Source organism: Augochlora pura, chromosome 6, assembly GCF_028453695.1.
Source record: "Augochlora pura isolate Apur16 chromosome 6, APUR_v2.2.1, whole genome shotgun sequence".
Classification (NCBI taxonomy): domain Eukaryota; kingdom Metazoa; phylum Arthropoda; class Insecta; order Hymenoptera; family Halictidae; genus Augochlora; species Augochlora pura.
The window spans coordinates 7,445,082-7,470,970 of NC_135777.1; the positions used below are offsets into that span (position 1 = coordinate 7,445,082).

Sequence of the window (25,889 nt, forward strand, 5' to 3'; positions counted from 1 at the left end):
TATTTAGAACATAAATTTGGTTATAATATTATTTTATCAATTGTACTGAGTGTAGTTTACTTGGTACTTATTTTAGAATTATTCTAAAACGTGCGAAATTTACGAATATTATACTGTAAGCATTTTGACATAAATCGTAAGAGTATATTTATTATAAGACGTAAAATACGCAGCTAAATGGTTAAAATAGTTAATATATGTTAACATAAGTAATAATGGCAATTAACGAAGACAGTTTCTATTTTAATTAGATCCGTAGACTACTTGTCAATTTTAGGTAATGATTTCAATGAAATGTACCCGCGCGTAACATCAAGAAATTAAAAAGAGATTAAAATCAATATTTCGCCATTATTTACAGGAATATAAGTTTGTTGTCACCGCAAGGGACGGCGCACCGGATTATCGTTTAGCCACGGCCACAGTGACCGTGAAAGTCATAGACGTTGAAGATGAGGTCCCCATTTTCCGGCAAAGTAGCTACGAAGCTAAGGTTAAAGAAAATATACCAGACTACACGGTGACGCAAGTAATGGTAAGTTAAATTGTAGAAACTGAACAAAATTACATTCAGCAATCTTTGCAAGCTTCATCGACGTCAATAAGAAAATTCGTAAATCTGTCAATAAATTAGTAGTTAAACTATAATTTGAAAAACCTGAAATATATGAAATATTATACCTTTAATTAACGAGTTTAATAGACCAGAATTTTAAGTATATAATGTACAGTGGAACATTTCGTTTTTAACGAGTACAGTAAATAAATATTTGCGTCGTCAAATTCTGTCGCGGCTTTGAACATCGAAAATTCTGAACGTATAATTATCCTCCACCAGCTCGATGTATGTAACGTGCTTTAATTCCAGGCCGATGATCCGGATACGAAGAAGCAAATTACGTACACGATCAAACAAGGGGACACTGAACTTTTCAGTATGGACCCAAAGACCGGAGTGATAAAAACAATCCGCGGCTTGGATTACGAGAGAGAGACTCAGCATATTCTCATAGTCGGCACCGAGGAGAATACCAGCGATTTACCTGGTTCCACCACTAGGATTGTGGTCAACGTTCAGGTAAAAATACACAAAAATATTCAGGCAAAAATACATACAGTAAAAATACGTTCCTCTTTCTCATTAAAACTGAATTTAACACTAAAAATAATTGATACACGTTGTTATCATATGAGGAGACTTTTTGCCGTTTTTACTATAATATAATTTTCAATATAATATAATCATTTTCTATGAAAATAGTAGAATAGTTGTGTAGAAACTGTTGATAATATTGTCGTACATTTGTGAGGCGTTTCAATTTTCAATTATATTAGGATGTCAACGATATCCCCCCGGTGTTCACGTCAGTTCCTCGTCCGATTACGTTGGACGACGACGTTCCTATCGGCACGACGGTCATAAATCTGATTGCAACAGATTCAGACGGCACAGCCCCTGGAAATCAAGTACGTACTTTTATCCGACGAACCATAATTCCGTAGATCGAGAGAACGATTTTTATTGACTCCGTTGTTGACCCAATTAGGTGAGATACGAAATCATCGGCCGTGGAATAACCAACAAGTACTTCGTGATCGATCCGGACACGGGCGTGTTGAGAATAAGGGATGATCTACGCAAAGAGTCCGACACCGAATATCAGGTATTATTGTTATTATATTTGAAATCTCTAAAAAATTCTGCGCTGACAAAAATGCAAATTAAATAATTACAATTTCGCAATCTAAATGAAAGTTTCGTAATTTCTGTCTAAACGCAAATATGCCAACAAATTATTTTCTTGTTCATTTAACTATTAATTTACATATCACATATTATCGTGAAATTGTTGAAAATACAAAAAATAATCTAACATTTAAAAATTTAGGTCGACGTCCGTGCGTACGATATGGGAGAACCGCAATTGTCGTCGGTGACAACAGTGCCGGTTTACGTTCGCCACGTTGCCACGGTGCCGCCCGAAATCGGTTTGGGCTTCGCGGAAAACTCGTACAACGTTGAAGTGCCGGAGGATGCGGGCGATAACACCCTGATCAAGATAATCACCATCATTAATAGTCATGCACACGACACGACTCCGTTGAAGTGCGAGATCTACAGCGGCAACGAGAATGGATTATTCGAGGCGAACGTCACGGAGGAACGAAATTGCGCGTTGATGTTGAAGAAAGGAGCTTTGGATTACGAGACGACGGAATCCTATCAGATCAAGATCAAGCTCGAGTCTTTGTCCAGTCTTTTGAATTCCGGAAGAAACACGACAATGGTACCCGTCCATCTAAAAGCTCCATACGTCCTCTTATTTTTTGTTGGAAGCTTTTACAATGTACACCATTGTTTCAATATATTCGATGGCTTTGAGTTTTACAAAAAGTTATAGCCACTCGTGAATTTTTATGCAATTTATAAATCTTTTAATCTCTGTTTGTTGTAGTTCGCGAAGAATATTTTTATTTCGCATAACGATCCACCGATTAATTATAAAATATTGCTTTTTTGGTACATTTTAAACCGGAAAAAAGTTGATTTCACCAAATGAACGCCGCGTCTCTCGTTACAGGTGAAGATCCAGGTGCTGGACGTGAACGACAACAAGCCGGAGTTCCTCTTCCCGGAGGGCGGTAAAAAGTTATCGCGCGGCCGTTATTTCGCGGCGATACCAAGGGGCGCGCAGTTCGCGTCGACGGTGATCCAGGTGAAGGCCAACGACAAGGACAACGGGAAATACGGAAAACTCGAGTACAAGATCCTCGGCGGCCGTGGATCCGATTATTTCGCCATGGACAGCTCCTCGGGTATAATACGCACCACGGCGACGTTCGACAACGTGGACCCGATGGAGCTCCCGTTCAAATTCGACGTCCGCGTCCGGGACAACCCGAACGCCACCAACAATTTCAACTCGATCGTCGCGCCGGTCATAGTGAATCTGATCGGTGAGGAGAATCTGATGATCCTGGTCGTTCAAGAGGCGGCGCCCGACGCTCTGCAGAAGGAGGCGGATAAAATCGCCGGCATCATCGAGGAGAAGAGCGGCTTGTTGATCGGCATCGACAGGGTCGCCGTGAGGAAGAACTTAACGAGGAACGGCACCATAGAAATGTTTCCGCAGGACTCCGACGTCTGGTTTTACGCCGTCGATCCGGACACCGAGGCCATTCTGGACAGAAATAGCTCGCGGATACAGAGGTAAGTTTCGATACGGAAGTTTTCTGTTTATGTGACCGAGAAAACTTCGCGGTAATAAAAGTTTGCGGGATCTCGTGGGCCATAACCGTGTCCGATCCTGGTAAATTAACTAATTTTATAGCTTTGTTGCGCTTCCCTGAAACAACAGGAAGAAGTACAATGAACATTGCTTCTGTTTTGATACCATGGTGGAACTAATTTGAGAATTACTTGTGTATTATATTATGCATTTATGAGAAAGCTGATTTAGTTAAATACAAAGCACTAAAAATATTCAAAAAATTCAATAATACTGTTCCATTAGTCTCCTTTCATTAAAATGATTAAGAAACGAAACGAACGTCTACGTAACTCCTGCATCTCGCAATCAGCGCAGGCGATACTGGTTTCTCATAAAAATCCACATTCTATCGATTTTTTATCGTCTATCACAGAATTAAATATTTCGAATATTATTCGCGTCCAATATCAGCCGCATCAAATTAACAACCTTGCAGACCAGTTTAATTGGAATAACTGGTGCATGACACAGGCTAAATATTCAATTCCATGCCGGACTCGTAAATTTCACGCGCTTATCACACACACGCTGCGCGGCGTAGTTTTTCAATATCTGTTTCATTTCTTATTTCCATTTTGCGAAATGGGACAAGGACTGCGTATCTGGAAAACAGACAGCTCTTCTAAAGAATGAAGTAAATTTTAACAAACCGGTTCAGTTTTACGTGACAATTCTAAACGATATCAATTCTTTACAAAACATCTCGAAGTCGTTGTTGAATAAATTTCGTATTTGAAAATTCATAAATGTTGGTTCTACGATATACGTAAGCGTTCGCTACAAGAAATGCGCACGAACACGTTCAGATAATTTATTATTCAAATAAAATATGATTTAAATAGATATAATCTTGTTATTTTTTATTCTATAATTGTTGCAAACAAATTTATTTGGATATAAAGTAAAAATCGCATGAGATCCAAGTATATTTGAATTGTTTAATTCTTGTCAGTTTTAAAAATGATTGAAATATTTTGCTGAACGAATCTATTTATTTGAATGTGCAATAAAAATCGTATATTCGCTGAAGCGGGTTAGATGCTTTAGTGTTCAATTGTCGAGTGACTTTTATAAAACGACCCTTAATGGTTCCAGCCGACGAAGCAAATTAACCAATTCGCTGAATTTTTATTCTCTTTCAGATCGATCATAGAGAAGCCGGCGATGTCGAACATCACATTCGACGTGTCCACTTTGGTCCGGGCGAACGCGATCGACATCCACGCGCCGGTAATGCCAGCGGAGCCTGTGCGCACGCAAAAAACCGCCATCGCTTTTAGCGGCGAAGTGTTCCCGTACGCGTTAATAATCATCGCCTGTGTCATATTGATTCTGGGCATCGCCGGTATCATCTACATATGTGTCTCCTGGACCAGGTAAATTTTGTCAACACCTCTATTATTATTATTATTATTCGAACAATCCGCCAAGGAAGCGTGGAATTCTATAAAATGGCGTTTTAACTTTACTGAACCGACGACGGCTGCAATGTGTTACCGTAAAATTCAATTGACACGGTGCGCGGCACAGTGCTCCGCCGAGCAATTGCTCGGTCTCTGCCGAAATTGGATCAACGAATCTTTTGTTTTGCATTTTTGCCACCGGTTTTCCATCCGTGTATTGAATCGTAGGGACGCGTAATTAAATCTTTTTTTACTTTCGAGGCATTCGCTCGAAATGTTCGAGTTTCTTGGTATTTTAACCATGTAAAACGCAACGGTCTATTTAGTTACAAGTGGAGCGCAAGAGTGAAACGCGAGGTCACGATACATATTTGCGACTGTATTCGTTCAGATTTTTCACGTGGAGCGGCTGTTGCGACTATTGATTGTTTTTTGCTTCCATTTTTATACATATACGAAAATGTGATTAAAATATTCGGTGACAACGCTGTTCGAAATATTAACATATTTAATTCAGAATAGTTAATATTTTGTACTTCTCTATTTTTACGAGGAAAAGAAATAATTGTCTATAAATTGTTCTAGTATTCTTAGTTATTTTACTAGGATTAGAAGAAACATTCGCAATCTGCTTAACGGCGACTGCTGTCCGAATATGAACTGAGGGCTTCGCAGTGCACTACGTGCGAGACGGGAGAAGTTAAAACTCAAACATGACGGAAATGCATAAACAAATGCGGCACGGTGACGACGACGTGATTTAACAGCGAAGTAATTTCGCGCGCGTGGTCCCGCAGATTCCGCGCGTAGAATAAAGAGAGCGTCGAGTAGCGGACAAAAGAAACGCGTCGCAATGAGCTTAATTACAGCACGTAATGCAGATCAACTCTGTTCCTTCCAGTTCTCTGGTAAACATGGGCCAGCTTCCGTCGTCCGCTTTTTGCGTGGCCTGCTTTATTTCGGTTGGTAACTGTCGCGCGACAACAAGACTATTAACGTTAGTATCGTGTGAAAGAAGTGTTTTCAAGTATTAACGTGAATATTCATACGGCTGGAGGGGGCCCCGGCGTCCGCGCCGCATGCAAATTCGTCGCGGTCTCTTTATTACTTCCATTAGAATGAATTACGCTTTCCGGCCAGGCCGCCTCCGAGACCCACTCGCATCGCAATGCGTCAAAGCAGTTCTACCTTGTCGAAACTGTTTACCTCTTATACACTGCCCAAACAAAAAGATAGCACACGCCTGTGCTATCTTTAATTTATCGCGTTATTATTATGGTACAGGAAATGTGCCGATGATACAGAAAGACTACCTTCTTCTAATATGTAAATATAACTGTGGGAATACATTGAATTTAACCTTTATGGTTGTTAGGTGCAGTTAGGTTTAGAATATAGAATGACCTTTTATTGAACGGAAGACGTATGAATCACAAGTCGCTTACTCGTCGCCCAAATACAAAGAAAAAACTCCGGTTTGTCTTCGTTTCACCGCTTCACTGTTTTTTCGCTGTCTCGCTCGCTTCGCTGTTTCGCCGCTCTTCTCGCTCTTCGCTGTTCCGGTGTCCTTCTTCACTCGCTGTTTTTACTCTGCCCGCACCGTGGCCGTTGCTTTTTTTCTAGAGCTTCCAAGGACAGTTTAACTAGATCCCCGCATAACTTTTATTGACGTTTCTTCAACGAATTCTCGCCGTAAAAATATCATCTTTCTGTACGGCGCACCACTATAGCGGCTTTCGCGGTTGCCGCCTGACAAATTGTTAACTCCTTGCACTATAACAACGAGTCAGGCTCGTGATAAAGAATTCATGCAAGATCTTATAAATATGAATACTATTAATTTCTTCTAAATCGAAATAATATTGAAGTCTTCTGTTATCGAAGTCTAGAAATGGAAGTGAATGAAGACGATAGAAAAATCAAAGATATCTGGTCCTATTAACGACAGTATTAAGTCTCAGCAATTCGCATATTTTTAATAGAAAGCAAATGTTTCGATGGCGACATACGTTTGTGCAGGTACAAGGCGTACAAGGAACGAATGCAACGCATGTATGTGGTGCCTCGCTACGATCCTGTGTACGTGGAGCCTAATTTGAAGGAGTACGAGACGCAGGTGCTTCAAATGAGCGTGCCCGTCGACGACAACGACAGCTACAACGACCTGCAGCTTGACTTCAGCAATAAGAACCACGCGTTCAGCCTGGACAATGTCAGCTACATTACCAAAGATCACGGGGAGAGCACAGGTGATTGCGCTTCGTCCGCGAGAACAAATGTCCAATTCCAAATATGCTATGCTCAAATCTGGTTCTATGCGATCGATCCGACGCGAACGTAACACGGCTTTAAGCTTGTCGTATTTTTATTTGGCGCGATAAGGTGTTATGCGCCTAGGTTTAACACTGAACCTATCGAACACTAGATGTACACTACCTTTCAAAAATATTAGAGCACTTGGGAGAGAATTAAATATTTTTAATTCATTCGAATAAAAATTTATTTGGATACAATTTCATTGTGTTAACATATTTCATACGCTATTCAAAATGCTATTAAAAATCCGAAAAATTTATTCGAGTAGAATTTTATTGAAGAAATAGAATTATTATCCAAATAAAATTATATTTGGTGAATTTGTACAAATAATGCTACACGCTGCCGTCGGCATAGAAGTAGACAAAACGACAAAGAGTTTCACAATCCGCATTTATCATTTCAGGTCAACAAAGTCCGGTGAGCTCGGAGGCGGCGACGACGGCCCGGGCGTCCAGCATAGTCGGGACACACGGTGACGCCAACATCCATTCCCTGAGACGGTCCACCTTGGGCAGAAAGAATCACAGCGCCAGCAACACGAACACATTGAACAACCACGACGCGACACCGGTCCTGAACCCGCTGTACAACCGCGGCAACGACTTACTCAGCCCGAGCCCGTCCAACGACAACGTCACGTTCAGGGAGAGGAAGGACTACTCTCATCTCGGGTTCACGTACTTGGGCGAGCAGAGTCCGGTGGAGACCACTACGGAGTTGTAAACCGCGGTCGAGCAAGGAGTTCGCAAACTCGGAACTTTCGACGGGGGTGTCTCTCTTGGGTCGACCCTGTACCATAGGAAAGGAGCCGAAACGGTGGGCAACGCAGCTCGTGGAACCATCGCCGAGATAGTCGACCGTTCGACGACGAAGAAGAAGACTGCGTCCGGTCCAACACCAAAAACTGTTCGCGGCACGACGCCTTGCGAATTAGCTTCTTCCGTCTTGGATTAACGACCGCGGGTGTCCTTCGTTTTCTTTCTAAGCTCGAGGGGGCAACGCGGAGAAACTACAGCTGTTGACTGAAAGCGATAAGCTGCTTACGATTAGCCGGGATTTGTGATTCGACGATGAAACTAGATTTTAAACTGGTTCTCGCGAAATGTCCAACCGTACGGCGAAAATCCTGCGACGCGAACGTGTTCTCGGATGGAGAAACTATCGAACTTCCTCTTTCCTTAGGACTTTTAGGTTTCGTTGGTTATGTGATTCGGCTCGTTCTCCTGTTCTTTCCTTAATAGACTGCGGATCTTTGTGCTCTAAATTACGTCCGGTGTTTTCACATCTCTCGAATATTGGAGACATTTTTCCTGCGTTTAACGCTGGACCTATCGTATAAATATGTGTCCTTTCGTATAAATGTTTGTCGATAAATTGATTGTTAGACGAAATTTGCGTCAAACTGAGGGTATTACGCAATCCTTTTCACTTAGGAACGCTATCAATAAGTTGCGATGTAGCTGCGACTACAGAGAAAGAGAAAAGAGTTAACCGAGTTAACAATTTCACTGATCGCAGATTCGACAATGTATAAACGACTATATAAAGTATTAGGTTCAGTTGTTGAACGCGCGTCGATATAAATTTGCGTAGAGGTCCGCAGTTTGCTCTTTGCGCACCGTTTAGCCGAAGACGTCGCGTGTTTAACAGTAACGCGTCGCGCTTGGAAAGCACCGGTTCGCTCGCCGGTGCGCCTCAAAGGCGTACAAACGAGGCGAGTCAATTATCGGGACAGGGGCTCCGACGTATTATTGCTTTCAACTATGAACTGCGATAATTCGCGAACCGCTGTATCCTTTTGCAACTCCGGCGTGGATCATTTGCACGTACGGGCAAGACGGAATTCAGAGCGAATACGTATCCAAAACATGAGCGCGGCGCATTCCGCGCGATGTACGCATTGAATCGAATTATCTCGATGAATGTAAAGAACCGGAACGGGGTCGCAAACTATTCGTTTCGCCGGGAACGACGGAAACAAAAGCGCCGCGCGGAGCCGCAACTCTTTCGGCGGCGACGGGTGCTTTCTCTTGGCGCGTTTCGATTTCTGTAATTATGGAAATACGTAAGGAGAATCATTGTCCTCGTACCGAACAACGAAATTGCCATTGATGTCACGATACAACGAATAAGGGTCGGGGTTAACGTCCTTTGCTTGCCAACTGCCAAGAGAGTGCGTGATCACGGCTGTCGGATCCGAATCTAATCAAACAGCGTAACGTTAGCGAATCGTCATGGAAATTCGCGTGGTCTTCTTTTACACGGAATTGTTCAGCGTACGCGGTTCTTTAGTAAGCAGACCTGGGTGAAAATATTTGAAAAACTACTGGAAATAACAGATGACATACTCTCGTTTGTGTGACGTAATATTTCAAGATTTATTTGACATCATAGAGGCGAGTACATGTATTGGAAATAGCATCATAAGGAGATACTATCTTACAATTCAGAATTTCCTTTACCACGATATAAAATGTTTTAAATAAAATAGTTATCAAATGAACCGTACGTAACATAGTTGAGAAGAAATAGCATTCGCAAATATTTGTATTTCTTAGTCGCGAATACTTTTACCCAGGCCTGGTAGTAAGTTATCTGTTGCAATAATACCGCGCCGTGATTCGTCGTGTTTACGCACTGGTTTCGGACGTGAGTACCATTTCTAGAGCGTCGTGAAACGCATGAAACCTCATAGAACTTATGAGTCAACGTACCGTCCAACTTAGTTCTTAAGTATTGATACAATTATAGATCTATAACATAAATGTGAGAACGCGTTGTAAAGCGTGCGTGTGTGTGTATGTGTGTTAGTGCGTAGCATGTTTGTATCATGTAAAAATGTCAACGGCCCGTGAACTTATCTATATGTATGTACATGTACGAGAGAAGTCTACGTAAAATTGTTGTATAATAATGTCTATCTATTTATAACTGTGCGGTTGCTCATATTATTTTACTATTTTTTAATGATATACAATGGTACGCATTGTTGTTATATATTGTTACGAAAGCATGTATCGATACAGAACCTCTCTCCCCACAGCAATGCTCGTGTATCGTTATTCTGCACCCTTCCGATCGGGCGCAGCATTTACATTCTACGTCATTAGTCCCCAGAGACATTGACTGGAGCTGATGACCGGACTGCCGATGTTAGGTTATGTCAGGTTGTGTGTACACTTATAGGATATCGATTGATAGACTGGCGGACACTTGTGCGAAAATCTTTTAACAGATATCGCGTAAAACTCGACTGAATTTGAAAATAATATTTTTACTGTTTCAAACGTTGCTCACTGATTTTCAAAATTCGCAGTCTATTGATTGATGTACTCTATATGGAAAGTATAATTTGATGAAGTTTTATGGAATTTTTCCAATTCTAAGAGGTTAAGTTCTACACATCAAAACTATTAGTTAGCCTATGCATTCTTGTTCGCACGCTGCTCTTCAGTTACTATTTTTATTATACAAATTGCGATTGTCCACGAAGGTGGGTATATGAAAGAATGATAAAGTGTGAAACAGTGAATGCTCGCCAATCGACGGTATCGAATTACCAGCCGATTTTCAATCGAGCAAATAAACACGGAAGGTCATTGTACTTAACACGATGAAATGAACATATTTTTTATTCAATGTTTCGTATATGGAAAGCCTCGTTGCATCGTTTCGTGTATCCGCGATACGTGAAACACAGCGTTCAGAGCGTTTTTCTTTTACGAGATCTTCTCGATCGTACGATAAGTGTTTGAGGCGGATGTATTAAGTTGGAGCATACGAAATATCGAATTTTTAAGCGAGCATATAAAACTGCATATCTTTTTTCAAACAAGTTTTATATATTTATTTAAACGTCCGACATTTCGTATGCAACAACCTAATATTTATACGAGTCTGGTACTTAATCATTTGTACTTCGGTTAAGATCGATAATGTATCGACGTACGTGTCGCCAGTCCGTTGACCACAATGTTAACATTTTTCTGTTCATAGTTCTGTATTGTTTAAGACGAGCCACACAAAAATCTGTAAAAATTGTTAATATCTAATAAATCTATTATATTTACATAACAACGTCTTCGTCGTGATTGACAATATGTATTTTGTTTAATCTCGTATTAACAACCTTTTCCTGTTAACATTTCAAATTGACTGACGGTTTCCACGAAAACATATTGAATAACCGCGTTACATTTTTGGTATTTTATATATTGTGTTTGGTTATTATTTCCCGATATTTTGCGTGTATTTCGTTAAATGCAACGAGCGTATTGACCACGGTATTAACCATACATTCCTAAATAAATAAATGTATCGACGAGGAGAACGCAAATTGTACAGGAATAAACAAGACTGTGGATAACCGAAAATTGTGGAATAATAGTGATAATAAAAAATAAATATTTATTAAGCTTTGATGTTCACGGGATTCTTTGGAAAATTATTTGAAATTTGTTTCTTCTGAAAGTAGAACAAATTATAAATAAAGTTAATGCGCTGTTGATTTTCTTTTTAATTTGTTTATTTAGTGTTTGGGCCAATTAAAAAAGTTGAACAAAACCTGAATTAAGAAAAAAGAATATAATAAAAATTGGATGGAAGATTTGCTAGATTAATGCGGATAGGAAATGTAACGTTATTTTAAACGACGAAGCGCCATTTAACCTTCGTAATAATAACGCGTACAAAATGTCCGCCTAAAGTGATTCCTAAGCAGATATCAAACAAAGCGATCATCCAAAAACAAATCGTTTCCTTGTCACGCGGCTTTAATAATCACTATGTACACGAATACAATTAGTCTTAATACAAAGGAAGAATCAAACCACTTCAACCTAATCTGAACAATTGTCATTTCGTTCCGAGAGATTTATGTGCTATTGTGTAAAAAAAGAACAATTTTACGAACAAACTGAAAGCAACAATCGAATCGTCGTATAACTGTATGAGAGATTGCAAAACAGTTAAATGTATCAAAGTATAGAAACGAAGGTAAATGAAGGGAATGCAGGGAACAAAAATTGTCTGGCCTTATTAGGAAAATTATGAAATACGAATAAGTGCTAATCGTCACAGAATGAAAGGAGCGATAGTGCAAGGGGTTAACAGAAAGATGGCAAAAGGTCATCGAACGGAAGATATTCGACTAAAGTTCATTTTATAGAAAAAATAGAAATTAAACAAAAATTGTCCTACGTCACACTAAAAGCCGGAAATTACTTTCTCGCCGACCCAATAATTAACGATTGGCCCTATGGACCAGCGCAAGGGCTGGTCAATCGGTCACTGGTCGCACAGCGACGAGCGTTCGTCTTCGAGGGTGCAGGGACAGACAGAGAGAGAGAGAGCCCAGGACAAAAGCCGATCGAGAGCGGAGACGTCTCGGTAACGAGCGAGGATCGAATGCGAGGTCGAGAGAGCGTCGGCGCCGCCGTGACGGGATGACGCAGCCGCATCTGGACCAGCCACCGGAGAACGTAAGGGAGGTAGAGGAGAGAGAGAGCTGAAAGGGGGACGCGGAGAGAGAGTGTGCCGCTCCCGAGGCAAATGCCATCAGAGAGCTGACAGTATTCACCCTCGGCTGTGTCGTCGGGATCGCACGCGCCAGGGTCCTTCTCTCCTGGCGTCCGATGCGAGATCAATCGGTGAAGTGTCGCGGAAAGCTACGGGTCGTTGATGCACGAAGCACGTGAAATTGCGAGGTACACCGGTCCTCGACGATCAGGAACAACGCGGCTCTATATTAAAGATTCGGTACCCCTTCGGTGATCGCCTGCGGTTTTTGTGCGGTCGAATTTAAACGCTGGCCGAAGAGAAGAAGCTTGGATAACTGCTTGGACCACCTGTGAATCTTCTCTTCTCTTCGTTGTCGGCTGAAGGAGATACGGATATCGGAGATCCTGAATTTTCGCTCCTCCGACACTCCCGGATCACTGGCTTCGCTCCGCTCTTATATCTTTCTGGATCCCCGAGAGCCGAGAGCGGATCGCCAGCGTCCGCGACGAGGTCGCTGGCTCGGCCTGTTGACTGGAACGTTACTGGTAATATGGCAAGTAGCGTAGACACAGATAACTCAGACTACATCGACGATCCCTTTTCAACATGTAACATGTTGTTCAACTGGATCGAATTTCATTCCGTGCGTGTCCCCGGACGATACCTCAGCGGTTCGTTCAGATATGGATTTTCCCATGAATTCGAGGTCAACGAAATTGATTTCGCTGGCTACGAGTTTCCCAGCACCGTTTTCGAGGTACCACCGTTCCCGTGTTAGCCATTCTGCGTACGCTAGATATTTTTCCATTTCCGTGCTTCTCGCTGTGACGTACATCGTTTTCGATATTCCGTGTGTCGAGTTCCGCTGAAAAATACGAAAATAATCGGGTAGAATTTTTACACGGGTTCGACGAGTTTTAGGGCCTTTATTAGGCTGCCGCGATCGTTTGCCAAGTTCACTGATCTGTAAATTCCAGACCTGTATTCTAGCTTCTCCGATTCTTTACCCCTTTCTGCAATTTAGATTACTTTTCGATCCCCTAATCGCCGAATTCCGCCGAAAATACAAGCGTCACGCTCCGACATCGATTTTTCCATAAAGATTCAAGAAATTTTAGGGTGCCGCGAACGTTTATAGTCTGTGAATTTTATGCTTTTCTGAGAGAAATGAAATTGTAAAATTTACTAAAACGATAAAATATATTTTCGACAGAATTGCGTTCTTTTTACAATTAACCTGAACAATTTCTATTGTTCATAAAGCTCTGTAGTATCTATTTATCAAGTTGGCTGATCTGTACTATGTAAATTTACTAGTATGCTATATTCCATGCTGCAACGCAGTTCTGCACGTTTAAATAGAATATTTAAATAGAATAGATTTTTCGAGTGGATTTTCACAGAAACTCGATTGAAAACAGTTACGACCAGCTAGCCACTCACGTTTACAGAGTTAACCAATTTAGGACAGTCGTTAGATTTAATTAGTCGGACATGTTCGAGGACCATTTGACGCGCAGTTCCTCGATCGAACTCGATTTTCCCTGAGTTATTAATTACGTATTATATAAATACGTATTAATTATGCGCTTTACAAGTATTTCGAGCATCGATCCGAGCCGTTAACCCTTTGCCTACCGTTGACGCCTATTGGCGTTCGAAACATGTTGGCTTCCCGGTACTGTAGACGCCAATAGGCGTCAAGACTCAAATTTCGTTTATTATTAAATTTGATTATTTACATATTGTGTAATATTTATGTTATATATTGTAAAAAAAGCTTAAAATTATTGTTCACTTGAAGTAATATTGGTTTAACCTTTTGCACTCGGTGCCATCATGGACCTTACCTACCAGCGCTTATAAACAATTACATTATTATATAGTATACGATATATACTATATAATATTTAATTTATAATTGTTATAATAATATTCGATTTATATGAATTTGTAGACATCGAGAAATAGTTGCAAATCGCTAATAAACTTTAATGATTAGTCATATACTAGAATTAATAATAAAATAACTAATTATTATAGAACTAATAATTACTAGAATTAATAAAAATAATATTTTGAATATTTTAATATACTTCTCCTCGGAAATGCATGTCTAACGAAAAAACTACGACCGTGTCAAAGTTTGCCGTAGCCAAAGGGTTAATGGTAGCAGTGTTTATAAATTTTTCGCGCACTCATCGACATCGTCTAATTAGCCGAAGACGGTCGCATTGGTTTTTGGCGCTTCGTGACCGGCGCCCAGAAATTCCTGAGCCGCTTTGCGACCACGCATTGTTCGGCGTCGAGTTTATAATTGCATCCCTCGAGCCAAACGAGTATTCAAAAGCCGCTTTTCTTCGTCCAGTTCGCGTTTAACAGCGATCAAGCTCAGACATACGCTGATCCGTCCTCCTTTGACTCCTCGTGGAATTGGAACTCCCCCGGGGCGTAACCAATTCTTTTCATTAACGGCTCGATGGAGAAAAGTGGCATACGAAATGTCGGAAGCTTTCTCGTTTGTCCAAAGACGATCGATTTAGTCAGGAAATTTCACCGTTTTCTAAGTTCGATAGGAGACGTTGGGCGAAAATAGATCATCTGAACTGGAATTGAGAAATATTAATTATTATTATATTAATATTACATTGTTTTACGTATATTAACCCTTTTACAGTGTAAGAATCACAAATTATTTATAACGATAAATACACAGTTTCTTTGCTTTTATTTTAGCTTATTTTTGAAGAAGAATATCCGGCAATCGTAAAAACAACTTAAATCTATTTAAGTATTTTCTGATATTAACAGCTTACTTTCTCCAAACTTTTCCTCTTCCGTCGCATCCAAAAATATTGAATAAGATAATAGAAAGTTTGTTGCAAAATTTTACATGCATCCGTTGATTTCAACAGATTTCTCTTGTAAGCAACGAGGGTACGAATACTTATGGGACTTACTGTATACGTATAGTATTCAAGTATAGAACGTGTCTATTCTGTGTTGAGAATGGTACGCGGGGTCACCTGTTGACTGCCACCCTTAAGACATCTAATTCGAGTGGACCGCCCTTTACGCGACCCGGACCTTTCTTCGATCAATAAACTTTTATATAATGAAATCCATCTAAACCGTGGATCGCTGAATTAAGGCTGGATTACGGCTGGATTAAGGGCGATCGGATAGGCAAAGCTCCAGAATGGAATTGTTGAAATCCATTGTTGTATAACTATAACGATACTTCCAGATTCAATTACGGCGTCCATTTCACGAAATCGTGGGAATCAGTTCCTACAACAATTCAAGTTTTATTCCCTTCAACAATTCAAGTTTTATTCCCTTCAAATTCCAGGGATAAAACAGGATTGAAAATACAATTTATTTACGCTGTAGACGACGTGATAATTGAAGTATTTCTTGCCCTTTCTCACAAGTTAGAAATATCACGAATTTTTTGGGGTGGCAGATTTATTCCTAATTATAATTAATAATTTTCGTCGCTTATATTAGCATCGAGAAGAATTCGAAATAATTACGATAATTAACAATGCTTTATAAAACGAAATGTAGCGTACATTCTTCGAAAGTATTTTTCTTAAACTAATCTACTTTTATTTTATATCTTCGATATGAAATATCGACATATTTTATATTCCTCGACAATTCTTTACACGTCTGCCTGCCGTTCGATGTGAATTTACATTAGCAAGTAATTTAGCTAGATATTTGTTCTGTTCTATTTTTGAATTCTCAATGCTCAAAATACTTTTAGGATCGATATCATGCAGTGTACGTGTATATTTAGCAGAATAGATGGTAGTTACCCCAAGAAATCATCTAGTGAGTAGAACATTTAATAATTATATATTTATTATGTTTTCAGTGATTGTAATTTTTCTATGCACAGTTTGTACAACAGATAATTTAACGTTGATCTCGGCGCGACATAATTAATTAATATCATCGAACAGAAATATCTGGGAATGCGAGAACGAGTTTTCTACAGCGATCTGTATTTACGTTTTACTATTAATTATTTAACGCGAGTGTCGCTTCACGTCAGTCACAATTGAAAATTAACCCTTTGCGCTCGAGTAGTAACTCCGAGGCACCGCTAATATTGTTATATAACGTTCCAAGATCATTTTTATACCGTCTCATCAAAGTTTCTATTTAGAAACAATGTTAAATAGTGAAACTATCACAAGAATAAATTTCGTATGTATAAAAGTGCACATTGTTGCATAAAATAAAAATACTACGAGCCAGAGAAGTTACTCTAAATTTACGGTTAAAATTGTTTCGAGTGCAAAGGGTTAAAACAATTTTGAAATGAAATCATTAAATGATTTATTTTTTTTTTCAATTCAACGTTTGATTTTTGTTTTCAATTCAATAGACGTTTCGCCAAATTAAAAATGCTGGCACGCGACAGCAAAACGCTTCCTATTTACGCTAATGCATCGAAAGTAACCATTGTTGCGATCGTGAAAGAGAACCGTCGCGCATTGGCTCGGAGCGTTTCATTGTTCCCAGCAACGAGACAAATTAGATTCCGTTACAGAACGAAATTATTCCGGTAACTATGGTATACGTGTAACGCGACGACAAATTAGATTCTCGATTCGCTATAGGACGTTGAAATAACTCACGCAACCACACCGTTATGTTCGCAGATTGATGGCTACTTGATGTCTTGTAAAAAGTCGGCATGAAATATTTGAAAGTCGTTCTGTTCACGTTCAACTTGTTAATATGGGTAAAGTATTTCAAGATCAATTGATTCACTTTTCTAGCGTAGCCATTGTTCTGGTTTTGAGTTCGATTGTTCTGCTATAAATAAATGGAAAAATATACGAGAAACCTCTTTGATACTCGATGTGCAACAGCGACAATTTGATTTGTTCTGTTTCCAATCCGACAAACAACTCGGACCACGAAAACTGTGTTTTACAGTATAGTGTGTGTTCGGTTTTCTAGGTTAATAGAAACTGAAACAATGTTACAGCGTCCGTTAATTTTTTTAATTTGTAAATCACTAGTTTGTTATAACTGTTATAAAATGACTATTATAAAATGACTGATGTCTTAATAGTATCATAACCTAAAATCGATCCGTGGATAATGTTCAGAAATAAATGGATTATAAATATATATTTACTAATAAATAAAAGACGATTAAAAAGGAACGCAGTACATATTTCGAAGCAAATACGAATATTTGTTCGAAATCGATTTCACAGTCAATACGCAAACAGCATTATCTCCGTAAAATACACAAATAAATAACTGAATCTACATTGGAAAATGCATGTTATTCCCAAGCATTTTCTGTCGACAATTGCAGCGAATCCTCATTTTGCCCATCGGTATAGACTTAACTGTTGAAAGTGGAATTACGCAGTAATTCGAAATAATAAATGATTTAACCCTTTGCACTCGAAACCATTTTAACTGTAAGTCTGAAATGATTCTTCTACTGTACAGTATTTCCATTTTAAGCGACCAAATGTATTTTTATATATACCGAATATTAACTCTTGTGATTCATACTAAAACTTTAATTTTTAATAATTTATTCAAAATTAAACTTTGTTGGTATAAATATTATTTTAGAAGGTGACGGAATAATTTTTAGTGGTGCCTCAGAGTCGCCAATCGAGTGCAAAGGGTTTATTTCGAAAAATTACATAAATAATGAATAAATATATATATATATATATATATATATATATATATATATATTTATAGACGATAGATTTATATAATATTATATAAATATTATATAGTATTTACTAGTTATAATAGACGTCAGTCATTGAAGATCTCTCCGATTCGTAAAATACAAAATTAAGTTACCTTTTTTTATTGTAAATTGTGTTAAGTAGTTTTCCACGTATAGTTTCCAACTACATATATAGTATAATACTTTTAGAAAATCCACAAGAAGCATGCAGCCAAATCATTATCCTAGCAAATTTGTTTAACTCTACATAAATTACCTGTAAATAACCATAAGCATGTGCCATGATAATTGATTTAATATTTTTAGTAGCGGCGTTCATTTTTTCGATAAAATGTTGTTACGTTTGTTCGCTGAAAAATGATATGAAAATTGAGAAACAGTAGTGGATTACGTATCGTATTAGTTTAACAAAAAGAGACAACAACCTGTGCCTGCTAGAAAAATGGAGTCGATTAAATAGAAAATTTGATGTACACCTGCATTTTATAAATCTTTGTAAGATTTATAATTAAATAATATAAATATATTAGGTTGGCAATTAAGTGATTGCGGATTTCGTTACATCCACATTCTTTTGTTTTATCAACAATGTTCAAAGTAATTAAGTTATATTACTTAAGTTAGTAAGAAAATTGCACCGACCAATTATTCATTTCGTTTTTATTACAGTTTGAATATAAAATATTTTATTATTTCCAAAAAAGCAAGCATCGCACGATTTTTATGTTATATATACAGTATATTAAAACGAAGCCTTGAAAGAAAGGCAGTGTCAAAATTGATTCGTCCAATTGAATAAACTTAATAATAATAATAATAAGTGAAATTCAATTCTTTTCCTTAAAAATATAATTGAATTTTCCTTCTTATTTTCAATCCGCAATTATTTGGTTGCCAACCCAATAGATCAACATACATTTATCAAATGTGAACTGAGGATTGGATTCGATACACAACGTGTAACACGTGCACACATGATAAACGTTACATACAGTATTCGCTCTGTTCGCACAAATACGATCAGATAATTGATTCCGCATCGAAGACCGAAAATCGCAACCATGATCTGCATCATGATCGTGCTTCTGGTTGTATGATACGCGATACACCGGCCACAATACTCCCTGAAAACAGTATCTAACTGAAATGGCCGATCGTTACACGTTATCATCGCAAACAGTGAATTAAAGGCAGACAGTGAATCAAAGTTCTGAACTTGACAAAGTTTCGGAGTATCTTTTTCAGAAAAAAAATCAAGCGCAATCAGAAGTTGGAATGTCAGTAAAATTATTAAAAATATAAATAAACGTCTACGTAGTTGCAGCGTATTGCAATGAACAAAGACGACTGCTATTTTGCATTAAAATCTGCAAATCTTTTTCTCATAAATGTAATATCAGACCAAAGGAACGTCTGCATAACTACCAATTATTGCAATCGTATATTTATCAAATTTAGTTTCTATTTTTTCTTAATCTTGCATAAAAGAAATTCTGTACAATTTAATATACATGTTATTTAACAAAGATGTCACTGTCTATTAAAAATAGGTACGCTAAATACTCACGACTTATTCACCAAACATGTCCTCGTTTCATTGTTTTTACAACATTAGAACGCGTCAAACGTGTGCATAACGGGTTGAGCAAATTAAAATTTTCCGCGTGTCGCCCCGTGTTTCCCACGCGCGACTGCCAATTAATTGCCAGCGCGAATGGTTAATTATTTCATATTTACATTCCCCGGGTTGGCAACTGCGTCCTTCCGTGTCAACAGTTACGGCGTCCGATTTATACTGATCACTGTACATACATACATACATATGATCTGTGAATAATTTGTCCAATATATTCAGCTTCTTTTTCGTTTCCGCGTCTCTCGAAACATTTTATCAACGTTCCAACAATTCGACGCTTTTTCTCACTCGAACGACTTCGGTGTGGAATACGAGGGTCCATGTAGAAAGGCGGTTTCAGCGCATGAAAACTTTCCTCTAGTCGGCAAACTAGGGAAATACGGGCGTGATAGATGCAGGAAAAGCACATTGCGCTTGGTTTCCTCCAATCCTGCGTCAATATGAAAATAAATCTTTATTTCTTCGGATATAGTATTTCTGTCGGGTTTGTACGTTTCGCGAAGTTTATTGAAGACAACGGTGATATGTCCCGCGAGAGCATCTTCCGAGATATCGATATCACCCGGAGGAAAAAGTATCTTTTACTTGTGGCGACAGCCAAGTGCTACCGTATATGTCTATTTAAGAAATTTCGCTTCTTTTTTCGGTATTTATTAGATGTCTACACTTGCTACAGAAATATTGGAACAGAGAAGTAAATTAATTTGAGAAATTCTTATCATTTCTTTAATATATTTGAAACTTAATTTTATAAGTTGATTATTTAGCAGTAGAAAGAGAATAATGTCAATTTTATAAAAGAGAATTAGGAAAAGTGGCAATACTAAATATAAATAACTAAAAGTTATTAATTCTTCTGTTATTTCTGTTCCCACTTGACTCCATGTATTTTGCACTATAGGGCACATACACACTTATGTGTACATACTTATGGTTACATACTCACTCGACAATTAACAATTTCTCTTTCAAAATATTTTTTATTAATTAGAGTACAAGATGCGCTGTAAACGTGTTTAACTTCAACACAGTATTTATAATCCGCATCCTTCATGCTTCTATACCTCAATCCCGATATTAACATAATTAATCCATATTACTAATAAGATTAATTCTCTTCAGGGTAACGAACACTTTTTGTCCTTAAATAATTGATACATACTAACATTAAATCTCGCAAATATTATAATTTCACAAATATTTCAATTAAAAGAATATATATATTTTATGTCGAAGGATAAAGTGATATTGTACTTGGCAAAAACTTCGCATTAGTTAAATATTAAAAATTAACCTAGAATTCATCAAAGAATTTGAGGTACGAAAAATTGCCAAAATTTTTGCGACACGGAAATTCTAACGAACGCTTTGTTGTCCACGTGGTTCCTAAAGAACGATGTTTGATTTTCGACTCGAATCAAGTGACAACAGTTGTTCGCTAGCAGAACCACGTCTCAAAAGAGCTCTATAGTGAAATAGCGTGCGAGTGTGTTGCTCCAACAGTCCTGAACAACCAGGATTCTCTTTGCCAAGCGCTCTTACACACCATCAAGCTCTCTTTCTGTTGGTTTAACACCGTCTGTGCCTTGTCGCGTTAGCACACAGCTTCAAAGAGGTTAGGTTTCGGTATACGCGCGAAAACCGTAACCTTCGTTGCGCAACAATTGTTATAATTTTATAATTAATTATTAACCCTTGTCCGGCTCTAATGTTTTCGACTTAACTTGACGCTATCGTCTAAAATATAAAAAACACGAAGTCTGACTTCAATTTTCCTAAAAAATAGTAGAACGATATGCTTTACAACTTGAAAATAGTGTTAAATTAACGTCAGTGGCGGATAAGGGTTAATAAAGAAATCGCTGCTCAAATCGAACAATCGTTTTGCACTTCGATGTCAATGTTTCCTGCAGTCTGTCTTTCGAAAGAAGAATTATAGAATTTCAAAAATATTCCCACAATAGTTACGACAACTCGGTATCAGCTCTCTCGAGCCTAAAATAATTCCGAGTGGACAGCTATTGTGCAAACGAAGCCTCTTCTTTCGAAAAAAAGAACAGGGCGCAATTAAAGTCGCATTAACGAAAACCTGTTGAATAGTTGGCCGGCTGTACGGTACTAGTAATAGGAGCATGGCTGCTGCTGGAGCCGAGCAAAGGTCACCTCTTGAACCTTTTCGTACCTAACGACAAGCCTCACGATACAATTAACTTAATAGCGGACACCTTGCTGTGCCTCGGCTTCACGGTGCTCATAGTCGGCATCTTCGGATGCCGCGCCGCGTTGCACGAGAACCAGTGCATCCTTGCCACCGTGAGTCGCTAACACGTTTCACTAATTAATTTAGGATACTTTTATATCGCGGATATGTAATCGTGCGATAAGCTTGTTCGTGAACAACTAAATGATCTAAAATCATCAAAATGACTACCGTTATACGTTTGTGCTGCCATTTAGCGGATTCTGCGTGGAATTTCTTTGATATTTAAGCTGCCATCTAGCAGCCATTCATGCAAATACGTCACCGGACGCAGTGGCGTCGACGCGTTACGACAGAAACGCTTGAAATTCAACTTTAAACGCGTAAAAGTTTTGAACGAATGGTTTGCGCACCGTGAGACTTTAACTTTTTGTATTTACGGGAATATACATAAAAGCGCTAAAAATTTACGAACCCTTAAAGATTAGGTAAATCATATATTTTGCAGATTAATTTAAATGTTCACTTAATTTGTCGAAAATGGTGACATGCAGCACTTTACCTGAGAGCCACAGATATATACGAACGGCAAGCTAATCGCCCCAATGCACATCCAGCATAATTCTCTTATTCAACGGAAGAAAAACATACGACGAAATCGTAAAATCTGCTCAGGCATTAAGGGGGTTCCTTGATCTCGCTTTCGTGGCTAGAAAGTGGTCCGGCTGAAATTGGTCTTCCACATTAGTTCAACTATAAAAGTTAGAATCCATAAAGTGGACTGTCGCTTTGAGTACAGTGCGTTCTAGAAACACGATTGTCGTAACTATAGCACACGTTATTAGCGAGAACGAGTGCAGGACGCGGTTATGTTTAACGATACGTTCTTCAGCGTAGTTACAAGCGAACTGCGTCAGAGACAAAGATGGTCCTCCGCCGAGAGGCGGAGGACCATCAGCAATACGAAAAAAGTTGATTATACGAGCCGAAAAGAGTTTGTTAAATAGTAAACTAACAGCGTCGTACACACGTAACTTTTATCGAAGTAGTATTATATTCATACTAATGAATACGCTCCCTTGGAAGCTAATAACGAGCAGGTAAAGGTAGCACACGCTATCGAGTTGCCTAAGTAAGTGCACCGGTCACCATCCTATAGAAAATAAATGACCGCGTTTATAATGTACACAACTTGTAACTACAGTCTCGCCAACTTCAATGCTTGCAGGAGATCCGACTTTCCGCACGTATTCCATCAACAGTTTCGGAACTAATGGATTGTAGTTCTGCTCTCGGGAACACGCGCGGAGCTCGTTAAATTTGATTATCGAAAGGAACCAGCCTCAAAGAGCATAATTTACGACTTTCGTCGACTTTTTTTCCGAGTATACACACGCGACGGATAACAAGATCGTTTAATGCACTCTTTCCTCTGTTCAGTATATGAGCATGCTCGCAGCTCTGCTCGTCACAGAGCTCGTCTTTGCCGCGGTTGGCGGACTGATGACCTTCCGGATACTTTCCGGATTAGAAGGCAGGCTAATTAGCAAATTGGCCGACGAATACGGCCACGAGCAGACCAGCGATATTGCTTTTAGCAACAGTCTCGACTTCGCACAATATAAGGTACCATATGGCCTAATAATCCCAATCGATTATTTAGTCTATTCTTGGAGCATGTTTATCATACTTGAACTATGCCGTTTGCGTTCTCCGTAAGGTTTCATAGTTCGTTTAGTAGAAGGTAACGATATTGCGAGCTAGCGGTGCCCGCGATGGCATAAACAGAGGTTTGCCTAAATCGCGAAAAATTTTAAAAATGCCTTTAGATAAAAAATGTCAAAAACAGGAGTATTTTATTATTCTTTCTGTATTTATTATTGAATATTTATTGGACAGAAAATGAAAATTGCCCCCCAGAAAATTAACATTGCTTAATAAATTGTGAAAATAATTTCAAGTATAATAATGTGAATATGAATATTTCTCATCGAAAAGTTTGATATACTTTCATCGTCTCAGGGAATAAAACTTTCGAATGTAACTAAAATGATCAAGAACTCTGATATACGCCGTATTCGGTGACAACGCGCATGCACGAGCTTCCACCCGATTACCCAGCGACGATATCACACGTTATGATATTCTCGGGGCCAAGGAACTCCGGTTACCGACCACCGTAAGTTCACCGTCGAGCTGCATCTCGTTACCTTCTATATCCATACATAAACATGAAATTCGTTATTAGTTCCGGAAACGGGTCTCCCATGGCCTGTCCATAAAGCGGTCAGACGTGGCGAGATCGAAAAGGAATTCTTGGAAAATTTTATTTCGCGCGCGAACGACACTTAACAACGCGCACTTTGGTGAACCGTCCATCCGTGCGCGTATCGCGATTGTCCCGAGGTGCATATAGGTTGACTCCATTGCAGTTTAATTGCTGTGGCATACACGGCTATGGGGACTACAATGGCACGGCTTGGTGGCGGGATGCGCAACTTTCGGGGAACAGAAGGCAGGTCCCTCTCACGTGCTGCGTTTTAAAAAATACCGAGGTACGTTTTCCGGACAATACATATTTCGAAGCGAATGGAAACGCCTCTTTTAAATTCTCACGAATTATGATGTCGTACAAAACACTGCTGGAACGTATATTAAAATATTAAGGCTAATTATTTCATTCACGTTTCATTTTACTCTATTTATATTTTATATTTTCATGTCACAGTGAAAATTGACTTAAAACGTTAAAAGGAATCCAATTTCTTTTGTCGGTCTTGTATCACAAACTTTAGCATATTTTAATACTGTTAATAATAGAAACATTGTCGAAACAGGTGAAAAATACTGGAAGTCCGATGAGCGTCGTCTCAAGAGTGTTTCATAAAAATGTAAGTGATTCGATTGTCGTCCGCGTTTCAATGCGTCACGTACATTAAGTTACGCTTTCGTTTCTAAGAAGACCGAGAAACCATGGCTGAATCCGAAACCGAAAGATGAGGTGGCGTGTCAATTGGAAGACAAAGAAGGCCACGAAGGGTATCGTCATAAAGAGGTAAGGAATATAAAATTTTGCTTGCGTCGAGAATTAATCACTTATTTTTAATTAATACACTTAGTTGCAAATAAGTGGCATAACAATTACATTACCAGTGTTATTCTATGTTTGACAGAAAGTCAACAAAATTCAGAGTTAATTAAATTCGATGCAACAAAAATAGTTAGAAATTAGAAAATAATAATATCTCATTGTTAGGTTATGGCACTGCACTCACGTTTACATTTCCAATGCTTGTAGGGTTGTATCGATAAAGTCACCGGCTGGCTGCAGTACGAGAGCTTCACTTTAGTATTTTTGGGCATGGCGATGGCTGGCATACAAGTACGTTCCTCTCCAAACACGTTCGTTTCCGAAAAATCTCAACGAAACTTTACCGTTCGTGTACGTTTCAGACGTTCGGCATAATAACATCGGCGTTCCTTTGTCGAACGATCAGGGACATGCAGGTGGACTGAGGTCTCGCCTGTCGCGCTTACGAAGAACAGGAATGGGTCGCCCCGAACGCAGCGCTCGTTCACCGGTGACGATTTTTCTAATCCGAACTATTCGATCGTGGGAACAACGACACCGAAGATAACAACCACGTGTCAGTCACGCAAGCGAACGACGGACGCTAGTTCCGTTCAATTCTAATTTACAGAAAAAACACAAAGGAGATGGTTGCGACGTTTATTGTACGATAGAAAGCTGTGCTTGCTCGAAAAAAAACCTTCTAAAGCCATTCCCGTCCCTTCGGTGTGTTTCATCGCGAGC

General features: G+C 39.0%; 2 protein-coding genes across 10 annotated transcripts in view; both read left to right on the forward strand.

Annotated features, from left to right (window-relative positions):
* Positions 1-11,039, forward strand: part of Cad99c (cadherin 99C) — a 131,370-nt gene extending 120,331 nt beyond the window's left edge. For all 6 annotated transcript variants that reach the window (XM_078182294.1, XM_078182296.1, XM_078182295.1 and 3 more), the window contains 9 exons: positions 362-535; positions 869-1,078; positions 1,336-1,467; positions 1,548-1,664; positions 1,890-2,288; positions 2,583-3,211; positions 4,415-4,648; positions 6,695-6,924; positions 7,398-11,039. In XM_078182294.1, the coding sequence (XP_078038420.1) occupies positions 362-535; positions 869-1,078; positions 1,336-1,467; positions 1,548-1,664; positions 1,890-2,288; positions 2,583-3,211; positions 4,415-4,648; positions 6,695-6,924; positions 7,398-7,717 (2,445 nt within the window). In that variant the 3' untranslated portion in view covers positions 7,718-11,039. The remainder of the gene's footprint in view (positions 1-361; positions 536-868; positions 1,079-1,335; positions 1,468-1,547; positions 1,665-1,889; positions 2,289-2,582; positions 3,212-4,414; positions 4,649-6,694; positions 6,925-7,397) is intronic.
* An 831-nt stretch (positions 11,040-11,870) lies between these two features.
* Positions 11,871-25,883, forward strand: LOC144471614 (tetraspanin-3). Of its 4 annotated transcripts, XM_078183836.1 has the most exons (10): positions 11,871-13,038; positions 16,266-16,333; positions 17,170-17,252; positions 21,976-22,188; positions 23,516-23,701; positions 24,508-24,630; positions 24,913-24,966; positions 25,035-25,130; positions 25,374-25,457; positions 25,529-25,883. In XM_078183836.1, the coding sequence occupies exons 3-10, from the start codon at positions 17,205-17,207 to the stop codon at positions 25,589-25,591; spliced, it is 867 nt and encodes a 288-aa protein (XP_078039962.1). In that variant the 5' UTR covers positions 11,871-13,038; positions 16,266-16,333; positions 17,170-17,204; the 3' UTR covers positions 25,592-25,883. The 4 variants fall into 4 exon arrangements, with proteins under 4 accessions (XP_078039962.1, XP_078039961.1, XP_078039963.1 ...); XM_078183835.1 differs by lacking the exon at positions 16,266-16,333; XM_078183837.1 differs by lacking the exon at positions 16,266-16,333 and having other exon boundaries at positions 25,038-25,130.
* Positions 25,884-25,889: the final 6 nt, after the last annotated feature.